The sequence below is a fragment of the Poecile atricapillus genome, chromosome 20 (genome assembly GCF_030490865.1).
Source record: "Poecile atricapillus isolate bPoeAtr1 chromosome 20, bPoeAtr1.hap1, whole genome shotgun sequence".
Classification (NCBI taxonomy): Eukaryota; Metazoa; Chordata; class Aves; order Passeriformes; family Paridae; genus Poecile; species Poecile atricapillus.
The window spans coordinates 10,102,064-10,116,070 of NC_081268.1; the positions used below are offsets into that span (position 1 = coordinate 10,102,064).

Here is a 14,007-nt window from a genome sequence, read left to right on the forward strand (position 1 = left end):
CATCTTCAGGTCACTTCTGAAAGTCCTTTCCTTTGCTGTGCATCAGTCTCTGCTGACTCCAGCAGTCCCCCTGCTCCTGATTTTTTCAAAACTACTCATGCAAATTTTATGACTTGAACATGTGCATTTAATTTCAAGGAAAGAATTAATGATGCCTTTAAAAAAAAAGATTACCCATTAGAGGAAAATTTGATTGGGTCCTGCTTGGTTTTTTTTATATTGAAGGGCATTTTGGGCTGCCTGAACAGAAAAGTTACAGTCTAACTGTGGTTTAAGAGTGGCAACTTGACCAGATGCCTTCAAGTGAACTTCCAGCAGGAAGTTCCAGAAGTTCTTTACAATTTCCCAAGATGCTTAAAGCCAAAAGATGAAAACCCACCAAAATGTTAATGATTCAGAACTTCCTGTGCAGATATAAGAAACAGAATATAATATTGGAAGTCCACAGCAGATCCATTTTCTAACAAACTGAGTACAAGCAAGACCAACATTGCAACACGAAGTAGCAAAGTGAATCCTGATTGAAAAAAATCAAAATTCTAAACAGCTTTTACAAAAAAATTTTCACTAAGCACTCCAAGAAAGGCTCTGCATTAAGCACTCAGCAGCTCACATTCTTCTACTCTGGAGCACGACTAGCACCTGGCACTAAATTATCCATTTAGTTCTTCAGGAAACTCAACTGATGTTCCTTACATTTCTAAGGCAAAAATGGAAAAAAAAGGTTATTCATGAAAAGAAAAACAGGCATGTGCTCTGCAAGGGAAATCCTCCTCCAATACTTTTACTCCTTACATTAAAAAAAAAATAAAATCAGAAAGCGATTCTTGAATTGATGACAACTCTTAAAAAAGTGAATAAATAATTCAAATTACCAAGTATTAGATATTTAAACATCTCTGCACACAACTGGAGTGTTTGCTATGCTACGGGTAAGCCACGAGGGCAACCACATCCACACACAGCTGCTACCTGAGCTCCCCTAGCGCTGCCTTCTGCACAAGGGTTTTGGAACAGAAAGCTGATCCAGCTTTCCTGAAAATCCTGGCTGCTCCAAGGCCCATCTGCAGCGGCCCCTCCGAGGCAGCCCCGGCTGCAGGGCCCGGACACCGATCCCAGAGGGTCCCCGTGCCCCACGCCAGCTCCTGGGGCACAGCTCCTGCCCTGCAGGGACTTCCAGTAGCCAGGGGTCACTGAGCTCTGAAGGCAGCTGGAAGGGAAGGGGAAAAAGGCAGAAAGCAGACATGGATTCATTCCAACCTTTACTTTGCTCTTTTTTTTTGTATTTTTTTTTAAATAGAGCTTCCATGCAGAGTTCTCCAGAGTAAGTGCTGATGCCAAGTCTGCCCCGCTGGCCTTGGCACTGCCACAGACACTTCTGCCACATGGGAGGAAAAGCTTTTGCTACATGACTTTTGTTCTTTTTTTTTTTTTTTTTTTTTTTTTTAACTTTTAGGCCAACAACATGTTCTCATCTGAACATTACAGTTAATGAGTGCTATCAAGAATTCCTAACAAAAACTGTACATGAGTTTACAAACGTATTAACATATAAATAATGAGAAGCTTCCTGCCTGGAGCCTCCACAGTAGTCTTTTTGCTTGAGAATATAATACTGGAAGGGCAGACCCGATCCCTTTCCACAGCACCAGTCAGAGCTGGCTTAGTCCAGTCAGCCATTCTGCTCAAGCATCACAGGGTTTTTCTTCAGTGCCTCTGGCTTTGATAAGCAGTCTGTCATACTGTGCAAAAGCAAGAGTCCAATGCCTTTGGGAAGGAATCCTGCTGCTGAGAGGCCTCTGCCACCCGGTCATCGTTCTGGTCCGAGCTCCTGCTGGAAGGTCCTTTTCTTCTCCCGACAGTGTTTCTTGTGAGCAGGCCAGTCCTTCTGCTGGCACTGCGAGCCGCAGTACCGCGCCACCTGGCAGCGGCCACAGATGTTGAATTCGCGTAACTGGGAACAAAAGATGGTGTTAGAGGGGCTGCTCAGTGCTCAGGAGAACCTCAGCATCGCTCCCAGGAGAAACCCCAGCAGCTTTCCCAAGGAGCTTCATGACCAGGTCTTCCACGCCTGTCACAAACAGCTGACAGGACAAGGCTGAACGGCCTGAAGCTGAAGGAGGGCAGGGTTAGAGGGATATTGGGAAGAAATCCTTCCTGTGAGGCCCTGGCACAGCATCCAGAGGAGCTGTGGCTGCCCCTGGATCCCTGAAAGTGTCCCAGACCAGGCTGGATGGACTTGGAGGAACTTGGGATGGTGGAAGCTGTCCCTGGCCATGGGATGAGGTGAATTGTAAAGTCCCTTCCAACCCAAACCAGTCTGAGGTTCTATGAAACACAAACATCCCACCATGAGCTTCAGAAAACCACAAGGGTTTGAAGCAATTTCTGTGGCTAACCACTCGTTTTTGAAATGGGCTTAATAAAGATAATATTGGAGCATTACACATTTGTTGTCACAATGCTGCTGTTTTGTCAACTTCAGTCCTATTTTAAACTACAAACACCTGAAATTCAGAAATAATCAGGAGGGCTGCACAAGTCCTCAGCCATTGCCAAACTTACTGTTACCCAGGGAGCTTTTGAGCACAGACTCAAATAAAAGGCAGAGCTACCTCTGTTTCAAATACAGGGAATTCAAGATCATTTTTGCAAATATTTCCTTTCCCAAAGCAGAAAGTGGAACACAATGGGTTTAGCCTACTCAGCATCTGCTATCACAAGAAAAGCTCTTGTTTATAGATAAGGCATCTGTGTGACAGAGGCACAGCCCTTGCACAGCTCATTCTCTCACTCCTGATGTTGCTTTATCTTCCTCCAGCAGAACTTTTCCTCCCAGCTCTCCCCTGAATGAAGGCCAGTGCAATTCACCTTCTGCTCAGGAAATGGTAACCAGGTTATTTTTTCATTCCACAACCATCCAAACCCTCTTACAATGTTTCCTGCTGCCTCACACAGCTGCTCACTCATCCCAGTTCTGCTCCCTGCAAGAAAGCTTCCACCTGGCTTTTTGTGCACTCTGCAGAAATCACCCTCCTCCCAGCAGCCCAGTAACATCCACCAATTCAAACCCACATTCCCCCCAACTGAAAATGATCACAGGGTCTGGAGGGTCAAGCCAAAGAAAACCTGAATGGAAGAAAATTATTGCTTTTAGCCACTGAATGGCTCATGTAAAGCTCTACATTTTATGTAACAAATAAATCCCTACACACACCATTAGCCTTGCATTCCAGGCTCTCTCCAGCTCTCTGAACCCACCTGTTTTTCAATCATTGTGCAGGGAGGGTAATGACATTCATAGTAAGTGCAGGAGTTCTCTTCCTCCTCCACAACATCCCCATTAGCATTGTAATATCTGGTTACATTCAGGACAGGAAACTGCTCTTCTATGGGGTCTGTAGGAAGCTGTTGGATTGCCAGCCAGTACAGACTTTGTTCCCTGGAAAAAAAAACAAGTGCAAGTTTGGTGTATCAATTTCTAATAATCAGAGAAACTGATTGCAAATTTATTAATAATTTAAGTAGGGTTAACATTGTATTTAGCCTTAAGCTGCACATACCACTCATATATTGGGTATTTTTAAGGTTATTTTAGCTTAAGTGCAAACCCCCAAAAGTTTACGTGTATCAATCAAAAAACATTTACATTGAGCAAAATTAATTCTGTGCAAAATTATTCACACCAAGTCAAAATTAATTTCTGGCTTGAAGCCTGTTTCTTGTTCATGAACCCCCAAAATCACGTGGAGCATTTGTAATTCACTACAACTTCTCAAAATCAGTTTCATCAGCTCTAAACACCCCAATCCTGAAGCTCCTGCTGCAAGTGTTTCAGGAGAAGAGTGTGATGTGAAGTCTGTGGATCTCCCACTGTTTGCCATCACTGATTATCCAGATCCATCCTGGCATGAAGAGCTTGATGTGCTGAGTGAAACCCAGCCCGTGGAAGCTGCTGGAAGCTGAGCCCAACCCCAGCTCACAACTTCCACCAGGAGCATGCTGCAGCTCCCCCAGGTCATGCTGGAATTTGAGTGCCTGAGGGGCAGAAGGATGTGCAGGATTCCCCGAGGATCTGCTCAGCTGAGAGGGAACAGAGGCTCCCTGCTCCTCCTGGCACAACCCCGAGGGTGAGGCTGTCCCTGCACCAGGACAGACTGATGTGTAAAGCATCCAAGGTTAAATCAAAAAGACTCTGCCAAGGCAAAAATCAGTACAGGAAGGAGACAACATCTGAAGAGATTTTATTTTCCCTGCCAGGTGCTGCCATACCTTTGTTTGCTAGAGATTTCCTCAGCCTTGGGCTTCCACCCCCACGGGACGAGGCGCAGATTGTCCAGGCGGTTGTCCACGGTCACAGAGTTCAGATGCACCACCTGAAAGCCAGGAGCAATCCCTCCCCGGTGCCTCTCCCTGCAGGAGACAAAACCAACCTGAAGGTCAGTGGTGAACAGGAATAGCTAAAAAACAAAGGATCACAGCAATTCCAGAGGCAACGTGAGTTGGGATCTGCTGGCACTGAGCTGCCTCAGACAGGGCAACTCCCAGGAGAAAGTGCCTTTTTCCAGCAGGTGATTTCAGTTATAAATTAGCTGAATCAAAATGCAGAGTATAGAGTATTTTTAAGCATATTGCTTAGTTGCTTAGTTCCAGAGTCTTCCAGTTACTGCTAGAGATCCATGGAATTACAGTGTTCCTTGAAAGGTGCCAATACTGGTTTATTACTGTCATAGGAAATTCTATCAGACACATTTGTTTAAGTTTGGCACTGGTGTGGAGTCACAGGGCTTATTATTTATGAAGAAACATCTCTGAGCGGCAACAAGACAGGGGTTTCACTAAGTATGCAAATGCTTTTTAGACTCTAATTGTGTGTAACACACTCAAAGTCTCAAATGATTCCACAATTCACCAAGAAACACCTGAAAGTTGCCCAAAACCCAAAGCAGGTCTACAGGGGAAAATCTTCCCTACTGCCTTCTAAGAGTTTCCATTTCCCCTTCCCCTTTCTTTTCACCTCTCCTTTCTCTGTTTCATCAAGTTCACTGTCCAACACCCTCATGCTGGATGAGCACTCCCCTCCCCAGGCACAACTCACCATCCCAGCTCATCCAAACTGAGCAGGAAGGACAGGCTGAGGAGAACCTGCCTTGTCCCTTGCAGAAGGGGCAGAGGAACAGCCTCAGCAATGCAGCCAAAACTCCTGCAGAGTTGGAGCTTCTGCCTTCCCCTGCAAAACCCTTCCCCCAGGACTTTTCATGGAATTATTTGGATTCTGTTCTTTTGGTATTTCAGCAGCTCAGAACCCAGGACTGGAATACAACTGCAGACGCAGCAATTCCAAGCACCAGGAACCAGAACAGAGCCTGTTATAGGCAGCAAGATAGCAACTGCTCTTAAAAAAACCCTTAAAAACCCCCAGAAATCAGGTCTTGGATGTCTTTTTGAACATGCAGCTGGTATTACTTATGACTAATCCCCTGCTGCTGCTACTGTTCCCCAGGGAACATCTCTACACCCAGCAGAACACAGAGCTGGGATTGCTCCATAGGGAATGGGTGAGGGGATGAGACTTCTGCAGACACATCCAAACCCTGCTCTGGGAGAGCCAAAACTCCATGTGGAAATCACAGCAAGGACCAGAGAGGCTGAAGAACCATCAGGAAGTTCCCTCTGTAAGAATTTTTGCAGCTCATGTTGGGGATTTCCAGCTCTTGGTTGTCTTTTGATCCCACAGTTGCCTCTGCACAGGGCAAGGGGGCTCTGGGAGAAGGTCCCTGTCACTGCTGCAGCTCCAGGCTTTCTATCCCAAGGGCCTCATGACATCAGCAAAGATACCTGCTTAACTAGAGAAAAAAAATTCAAAAAATCTATTTTACTTCCATCTACCACATGCTACTCACTGATCTTAAACCAGAAGCAAACAATTGGGCTGGTTTTTCATGTTCTTGGGGATTCATGTGCAGAGAACAACTGAATTACAGACCTACACCTGCAGTAATCCATGTTCTTTGGTTTTCATTCATCCAAGCAGTGCCCTGGGAAGTGCAATCACTGCCAGGCTCTGCCCAGCTCTCCTGACTCTCACAGGTCCCCAGCCTCCAGCACTGCCCCTCCTCACCAAGAAAAGGACCTGCCACTACTCTCCAGTCCTGGTTTGTGCTCAGAGCAGCCCCAAAAATGCTCTGTTTAGGAGGGGCAGAAGCTTCACAGCCCCTGCAGAGACTCAGCCACTGACCTGCAAAACAAACACCTTCGGGACCAAAAGGAATTCACAGGAACAGCAGAGATATTTTATATTTTCTAGTCCAAAAATCTGACTGCAACTTCAGAACTTCAGCTCTGCTCATCTGGCAGTTGACACCTTCCTCTGTGCCTCTCCAAAATCCCCATTACACACAATCTCTCATTTTTAACCCCATGCTTGAGTGACACAATTTGAATTTCCTAACTGAATATGCTCAAATGACTTCCTAATTTGAGTAAAACAAGCCAGAAGAAGCAATGGCTGGGCTGTGTCATAAACAAATAGCTGGGCTGTCATCATTTGCACAGCCTTTAACAATTGGCCTGAATAATTTTCAGGTGCTGTTTAATGCTACTTACAGATAATAATTATGACTGTCTGAGGTTCACAGTTAGCAGCAGCAGCTGTCAGTGATTTGCAGCCAATTCCATAATTTCAACAAAGTTTTATGTGCCATAAGATTAAATATTAACAGACACAGGTTAAAATCCATATTTAATAAGCAGATTGGAAATAATAATAATAATCATCTGATATTCTTCCTGTCTCCTTCCTCCTGTGCAGAGCCTGGTTCTAGGGGATAAAAGGTAACCTGGAACAATAAGGGACATCCTGAGAACTGTGACGTCCAAAGATGTGAAACTGAATAGAAAATATGCTTAATTTTTCCAAAAAGGCTTTTAAAAGAAGTAAGATTTCTTCAGCAGATCCCATCTTTTCTACAAACCCATCAACATATCCAAAAGGAGCAATAGATGAGCTCAGAGGGTGAGCTGCTCTCACAAATGAGGAAATTTGCCCCTGAAACTTAATGTTCATCCTGTGAAGGATTTCAAGGATTTGCAGAGTATGGAAAATAAGATGCAGCAGCTGATATGAGCCATCAGCAGCATCACCTCAGGCAGTTTTGCAGAAAGCCATAAAAAACACCTCAAAGTTTTAAGTTATCAGAAGTTAGAGCCCCACAACAAGCCTTCAAAGGTTCGTCTTCACCTATTAAATGGCGCAGCTGAAGTTTGGGCAGCATTTCTCAGGTGTCCATGAACCACTCACCTGTCTCTGGAACGTTTCACAGGCTGAGCCCTGTGAGAGCTCTGCAAAACAAAGTCCTGTGAGCACCCTGTGCTGGGTTTCCAACTCTCCTGAGGGGATTTTGGTTACTAGAGGCAGAGAAAACTCCCTGCAGTACCCACCAGAGCAGCTCGTGCAGGAGGCGGCCTGAGCCGCGGCCTCGGTTCTTGTCGAACGCGTAAGCGAAGATTTTAGCACCATTTCCATCAGCATCCACCTCCATCCGAGCCTAGAGGGAAGGGAAAGGCTGTGACATCACCCCACACGGGGCAGACAGCACCTGCTCCACTGGGATGTTCCCAACATTTCACACTTGTCCCTGCAGGTCCCTTGAGCTGGGTGGGATCTGAGCTGTCCCACACCCCCAGGCTGGCAGGGATGGGAGGAGATGCATGGATAGAGAGCAGCAGGAATGCAGCTGTGGGGCTGGGATTGGTGTCAGGATCCACACTCTGACCCTGTGCTGCCACCAGGGCTCTGCTTTCAGCACTGCCCCTAAACCCACCTCACTGGGAGAGCGAGGGGCTGTCATCCTTCCTGCAAGAACCTGATACACCTGGGGCAGTCACAGTGCGTTACCAGCACTGTGACAGACACACAGTGCCTGCCACAGGGGAGGAATGGACAAACAGGGAGTGCTCTGGCAGCAGCACTGCCCAAACTCCTAAAATTCCTAAGAACAGCCCCAAAGCATCCACTGCACTGCAGAAATTCAGCAGATGATGGTCTCTCCTCCAAAAAAAGCCTTATTTGTTGAAGATTTTGTAATCATTGTCTTTCACTTTCAAAGCCTTGGTAGAACCCACTTACCCTCTTCTAGTGGATGTGGAAATGAAACACTTTTTTCTGGTCCCATAATCAGTTACAATAATACAGGTTTTCCTCATCCAAGACTAAGTACAGAGTAAACATTTTTAATGTTTGCCAAACCATGGAAGGATAAATTAGAAGTTCTCCAAATACATACAAATAGTATGAAAATAAAAAACTACATAACAAATTAATGAATATATGTTTTAAAACAACACTCGCCTAATTGGAAATAAAAAGCACAACCAGAACTTTTCCTGCTTGGAAGCCTCCACCTTGGGACTTCAATAACTTAAAACTGGTTCATTTTTCCCCCAATCAGGGGAGCTGCAGGCACAGCACTTCCCCGAGCTGTTTGGTTGGAGCAGGGCACAAGGGAAGGGGAAAGCTCCAGCGGGAGCCCGAGCTCCGCCGGCCCCGGGAGGGCGCGGGGGGCGGCGGCGGGGCCGGGGCAGCCCCGGGCGGGCAGGGGAGTCACAAAAACCGCTCAAATAAGGCGGGGGGAGCGCGGGCAGCGGGCGGGGCCCCTCACCTCGAAGGAGTAGCTCTCCACCAGCGGGATGTCCTGCTCGTCGATCAGCGTGTACTTGGTCTGCAACACAACGAGAGCGCCGTCAGCAGCGCGGCCCCGAGTGCCCGCCACGGCTCGGGACCGCCCGCCACGGCCCCGGCTCCGCACGGCACCGGCTCCGCAAGGCCCCGTGCGGGCCCGGCCCGGCCCCAATGGCTTGGTAAGGCCCGGTAATGCACAGCACGGCCCGGCACAGCACGGCCCGTCCACCCGCCGGACAGACCCCGGGCCCCGGTCCCGGCCCCGCGCCCCCCGCCCCGCCCGGGGCGCTGGAGCCCGGCCCGCCGGCGCCCCGCGCTCACCTTGCCGGCCACCCGCCCGAGCCGGACGATGCCCAGCTTGAAGTCGGTCATGGCGGGGCCGGGCCGGGGCCGCCGCTCGCCCCGCGCCGCTGCCACGCGCCGCCGCCTCGCGCACACCCGGGGGGCGGGGCCGCCGCGCCACCGCCCCCCCAGCGCCCCTCGGCCAATGGCGGCCCGCGCCACCGCCCACCCGCGCCCGGCGGACCAATGGCGGCCCGCGCAAACCGCGCGTCACTCCCGCGATCGCCGCCGCCTCGGCCAATGGGCGCGCGGCGCGCCGCGGCTCGGGTCACGTGGGACGAGGCCCCGCGCGGCGCGGGCGCGGGCGGCGCGGGCGCGGGAGGTGACGTCACGTTCGCGGGAAGCTTCGTGCCGGCGGCAGCGGCCGCGCTTAAAGGGACCCCGCCCCCCCCGGGGGCCGAACGGGGACAGCGGAAACCGAGACAGGACCGGGGAACCCCGGGGACCACCGGAAGGGGCCAGCGCCGGGGAACCCCGGGATCGCTGCCGGCAGCCCCGCCGCGTGGATGGGCCGCCTCTCGGGCACTCCGGGGCCCGGACACCCCGCACAGCCCTGACGAACCGGGCCGGACCGGGCAGGGATCGGTGTCGAGCTGCAGAGACCCACCGGGAGCACGGAGTCCAACTCCGGGCCCTGCCCAGGACACCCCGACGATGCCGCCTGTGCATCCCTGGGAGCGGCGCTGGAGTTGCCTGGGGGTGCTGATGTGAGCCCAGGCAGGGGCTGGGCTGTGCCCGAGGGGTCACAGAGCTGCCCTGGGGTCACCCCGAGAGACTCCCCACGAGGACAGCAGGTACTGCTACAACTTTTTGATTCAGATTTCAGCCCAGGGTATCCTCTGCATCTTTATTCCCTCTAAAAACCCTAAAGATTTGTGGGATCCTCCCACAGCTGCTCCATCTGCTGATCCCCAGCTTGGATTGATCCCAGGAGTTGCCCCAAGCCAGGTGCAGCTGCAGCACTGGGCCTGGTTAAACCTCATGAGATTCCCATGAACTGGAGCTTTGCCCAAGTCCCTCTGGATGGCATCACATTCCTCAGATGTGTCACCCTCAGCCTGGTGTCACCTGCAAGCCTGCTGAGGCTGTACTCGATTGCTTCATCTATGTCATTAATAAAGATAACATTTAAATAATACATTAGGAAGATGGGCTTAAATGTGACATTAATGTAGGTTGTTATTATTTTTGGAACCCTCTGCCTCCTTCTGAGGAATCATGATTTGGAAAAAATGAATTATTGGCAGGGCAAACCCTCCTTCCAAGCACTGCTTTGCTCCTATCAGAGCCCTCGGGCAGCATGGCAAAGGTTATGGATCCTGTCCCAGGAGAACTCCCTGGAAGCAAAAGGAATCATTATTCCAACTGTTTCCAGCACTGCCAAGTGGAGGAAAACCCACCCAGGACAGCTCTGACAGCACGAGGCTGAACAGCTCCAGAGACTCAGGGCTCACATCAGAGTGGATTTCAAACACCATGGGCACCAAGATTTTTAAGTGAATTTAAAGCAGAGCTGGTGCTGAGAGGCTGCCCTGCCTCAGGCACCAGCTTTGTGGTGGAATCCCTGCAAAACCTCAGCTGGAAGGGACCCAACCCTCCCTGGGCATCACAGCCACACCAGGCAGCCACAGACTGATCCCCATGGCTGGGAATACCCAGACCAGGCTCTGCTCAGTTTTGCTTTAGGAGTGAGGAGGGTCCAGCTCCCCCTCACACTGACAGGGACACAAGTGGGATGTCCTGGACACCTGGTGTCTGACAGGGCTTGTGGGTTTCAAAAGAACAGGGACAGTTCCCCCCCCAAAGGAAAATTGACAGCATTGGACAGGGACAAATCAGACCAGCAACAATATTTGCAGACAACTGGGTCTTTCTTTAAGTATTTAAAGTGCTACAAAAAACCGAAGGAGCCTTCAGGTGGCAACTTCCTTTTCTGCAGTCTTAGCTCTGTTGGAAGAAGCAGACACAGCTCATTAGTGGAGTCTTTCAGTAATTAAATGTTACACAGCAATTTCAGTCAGAGCTGGGCACTTACAGCCGGGCACTCGATGGCACCACTGTTGATGTCATCGATGATGTCGTGGGGGTGTCTCCCATCAATGCTGCAGCCCACAGACTGGGCAGTGCCAAGGATCTCCTTGATGGTCCCTGCAGCAGAAGACACAGCTCGTCAGTGCTTTAGCACAGGAAAACATCTCAGGACCTTACCTGAGCAGCCTGGGCTAGTGGAAGGTGTCCCTGACCATGGCAAGGGCTGGAACTCAATGAGCTTTTAAGGTCCCCTCCAACCCAAACCAATCTGGATTTTGACACAGAGAACTCCTCACAGCCCCCAGCAGGGAACATCAAGTCCCTTACCCAGATCTCACACACTGGATTCCTCCAGGAACACACTGGAAACTCCCTGTGCCTGTCCCATCCCCAGGTGTGGGGGCTGCCTGTTCCCAGCCAGCACAGCTCAGCTATCAGCTCTGCTCCCAGGACATGGAGCAGGTGAATTCCTGTGCCCCAACCCCAGGACTCACCCGAGAGCTCCCGGGCCAGGGAGCGGTGCCGCATCTGCCGCGCGATGTTCACAATTTCATCGAAGGTGACGCTGCCACTGTGTTTAACTGTGAGAGAACGGCAGCAGTGAGGCCCCCTGGGCACTGCCAGCTCCCCATTTCCCCTGGGAGCACCATTCCCAGCACTCAGACCATGTGGGGAGCTGGGAGTTTGCAGCTGCAGCACCAAATTATCCCCAACTCCTCTTTCCAAGCTGGAATTTCTGCCAGCTCCCCTGGCTGTGCACGGCCCTGTGCTACAGGGCAGGTGCCTGTTCCATCCAAGCTTTGCCCAGAGCAGCTGTGGCTGCCCCTGGATCCCTGAAGTGTCCAAAGACAGGCTGGACAGAGCAGCCTGGGATAGTGGAGGATGTCCCTGCTCATGGCAGGGGGTGGAACTGATGGGCTTTAAGATCCCTCCCAACCCAAACCTGTCCCTGACTCCATAATCCCCCCAAACACAGAGCTCTGCTGGCTGATGTGCATCTGTGGGTACCCTGGCACTGCAGGGATGCCCAAAAACAGCCTTGTGTCCCCTGTTTACTGGTCTGTGCTGTATAATCCCAGAGGAAGGTACTGGTATTTCCCCTCTTTTAGCCCCAAAATATTCAGAACCAGAGCAGCACTTACTGTTCTTCTGCTTCTTTCTGTCACGAGGTGGCTCCTTCAGAGCTTTGATAATCAGAGCAGAGGCAGAAGGAACAACCTCTATCTAAATGGAAAGAGATTAATTCCCCCCCGACTCTACACAAAATTCCATTACTAATGAAGAAACTCAACCACTCAATTATCTCAGCAAATTGCCAGAGCAGTGTGGGTTTGATCATTTCCCTCACGCTCCAGGCTTTTTTGTGCTGCGGGAATCTGTTCCCAGGTTTTCGGCACAGGCCTCCCCACGTGCAGGAGAGGACTGCTTCCTGCCTGGGGCTTCCTCTCAGCTCACCACTGGAATGTACCAGCCACAGGCATCAGAACAGGTACAGTGGCAGGTGGCTACAGGATTTGGCAAGATTTTGTATTATTTCTATGCTGCTTTAAAGTGTTTTTATTGGTTGGCTGTACTATAGAAAGAACAATTTATCTGCAATAGGATGAAAGCTGAATTTTGGCACATGAAGATCTTTTCTCAGGATCCATACACATCCCCCCACCCACGTTTTAAGGTCTTCCCAGAAGACCCCCACACACCCCCGCTGTGTGGCACTCATTTTATCCACCTCGGAAGGATGAAGGGCTGAGTGGACCCTGCCGGGACGCGGGCCGGTGGCTGGAGCAGGCGGAGGCCGGCTGGGCTCCAGGCCTGCAGCACCGGCCGGTCCCTGCGGCGTGCGGTACCTGCGCTTGCCTGTTCTGGATCGTCAGCTTCACCGTGATCCGCAGCCCCTTCCAGTCGCCCGTGGCCTTGGCGATGTCATCGCCCACCTTCTTGGGGGACTGAAGGGCGACACGTGGAGTCACGCAGGGCTCGGGTTAGAGCCGAGAGTCCCAGCCCTGCCCCCGTGTGCGGCGGTATCGCTGAACACTTTCTCCAGGATGGAGCAGCACCGCCCCGGAACGTATTTTATCCCTCCCTCCCAGGACCCGCTTAAATTTCCCCCGGGATTCGCTCATTCCCCCCAGCAGGACTGCATTCCCCCGCCCCAGGAGATGCTTCCCACTCCGCTCGGGACGTGTTTCATCCCTCCCTCCCCACCGCCTCACACCGCCGTGCTCCCCAGCTCCCCCGGCCCCGGTACGTACCAGCCCCAGGGGTCCGATCTTAGGGGCCAGCGCGGATGTGGCTCCGACCTCGCCGCCGGTGCAGCGCAGATAAACTGAGGGGACAGCGCCGCGTCAGCCGCGCCCGCCGGGCCCCGCGGTCCCCGCCCGCCTCCCGCGCCCGCCGCCCGCCACCTACCGACTTTGATCTCATTGGGATCGAACTTGGGCGGCATCGCGGCGGCGGATGGCGCCCGGTGGAGGCGGATGAAGGCGGATGAAGGCGGATGGAGGCGGCTGAAGGCGGATGGAGGCCGCACACAACACCGAGGCCTTCCGGCAGCAGCGAAGAGAGGGCGGCCGCCGCGCGGGCCCAAGATATAGCTATGAGATCCCGCGAGAAGACAGAAACTATAAATACCACCCGAGATCTCGCGAGAGCTGAAGAGCGGGCCGCGGCGGGCTCTCTGCGGAGCCATTTGTGTAAATATCCATTTATCTTATAAATAGCTCACCACGATCGGGTTCGTCAATCAGTAATGCAACTTATTAATTCGTTGATAAGGGACGAGCAAGCAGCGCCACGCGAGGAGTCTCCGCTCTACCAACACGTCCGCTTTACCCCTGGTCTCTGCCTTTTTATAGGCAGTTTCCTGCTGGGCTGTGCAATGCCTGCTGTGCTGGGGCACAGACCCCAATATGTTGGCTATTTCTCAAGTCAACATGTGCCAGGTTACACTTCTA

The 14,007-nt window shown here is 51.5% G+C and overlaps 3 protein-coding genes and 1 non-coding gene across 4 annotated transcripts; 1 reads left to right on the forward strand and 3 right to left on the reverse strand.

Annotated features, from left to right (window-relative positions):
• Positions 1–1,247: 1,247 nt before the first annotated feature.
• Positions 1,248–9,137, reverse strand: ZMYND19 (zinc finger MYND-type containing 19). The gene is made up of 6 exons (XM_058853484.1): positions 9,002–9,137; positions 8,661–8,720; positions 7,441–7,547; positions 4,273–4,413; positions 3,262–3,442; positions 1,248–1,954 (listed from the first exon to the last, which is right to left on the reverse strand). The coding sequence occupies exons 1-6, from the start codon at positions 9,050–9,052 to the stop codon at positions 1,811–1,813; spliced, it is 684 nt and encodes a 227-aa protein (XP_058709467.1). The 5' UTR covers positions 9,053–9,137; the 3' UTR covers positions 1,248–1,810.
• Positions 9,138–9,189: 52 nt separating this feature from the next.
• On the forward strand, positions 9,190–10,735 carry LOC131586748 (collagen alpha-1(I) chain-like). The gene is made up of 2 exons (XM_058853919.1): positions 9,190–9,816; positions 9,915–10,735. Exon 1 carries the CDS (start codon positions 9,209–9,211, stop codon positions 9,731–9,733), a length of 525 nt encoding a protein of 174 aa, XP_058709902.1. The 5' UTR covers positions 9,190–9,208; the 3' UTR covers positions 9,734–9,816; positions 9,915–10,735.
• A 139-nt stretch (positions 10,736–10,874) lies between these two features.
• RPL12 (ribosomal protein L12) lies at positions 10,875–13,631 on the reverse strand. Its single transcript, XM_058853917.1, has 7 exons — positions 13,463–13,631; positions 13,306–13,379; positions 12,901–12,999; positions 12,196–12,277; positions 11,548–11,634; positions 11,058–11,170; positions 10,875–10,969 (listed from the first exon to the last, which is right to left on the reverse strand). The coding sequence occupies exons 1-7, from the start codon at positions 13,497–13,499 to the stop codon at positions 10,964–10,966; spliced, it is 498 nt and encodes a 165-aa protein (XP_058709900.1). The 5' UTR covers positions 13,500–13,631; the 3' UTR covers positions 10,875–10,963.
• LOC131586800 (small nucleolar RNA SNORA65) lies at positions 12,428–12,555 on the reverse strand. The gene has a single exon (XR_009279233.1). It is a non-coding gene; the product is annotated as a small nucleolar RNA SNORA65 (small nucleolar RNA).
• Positions 13,632–14,007: the final 376 nt, after the last annotated feature.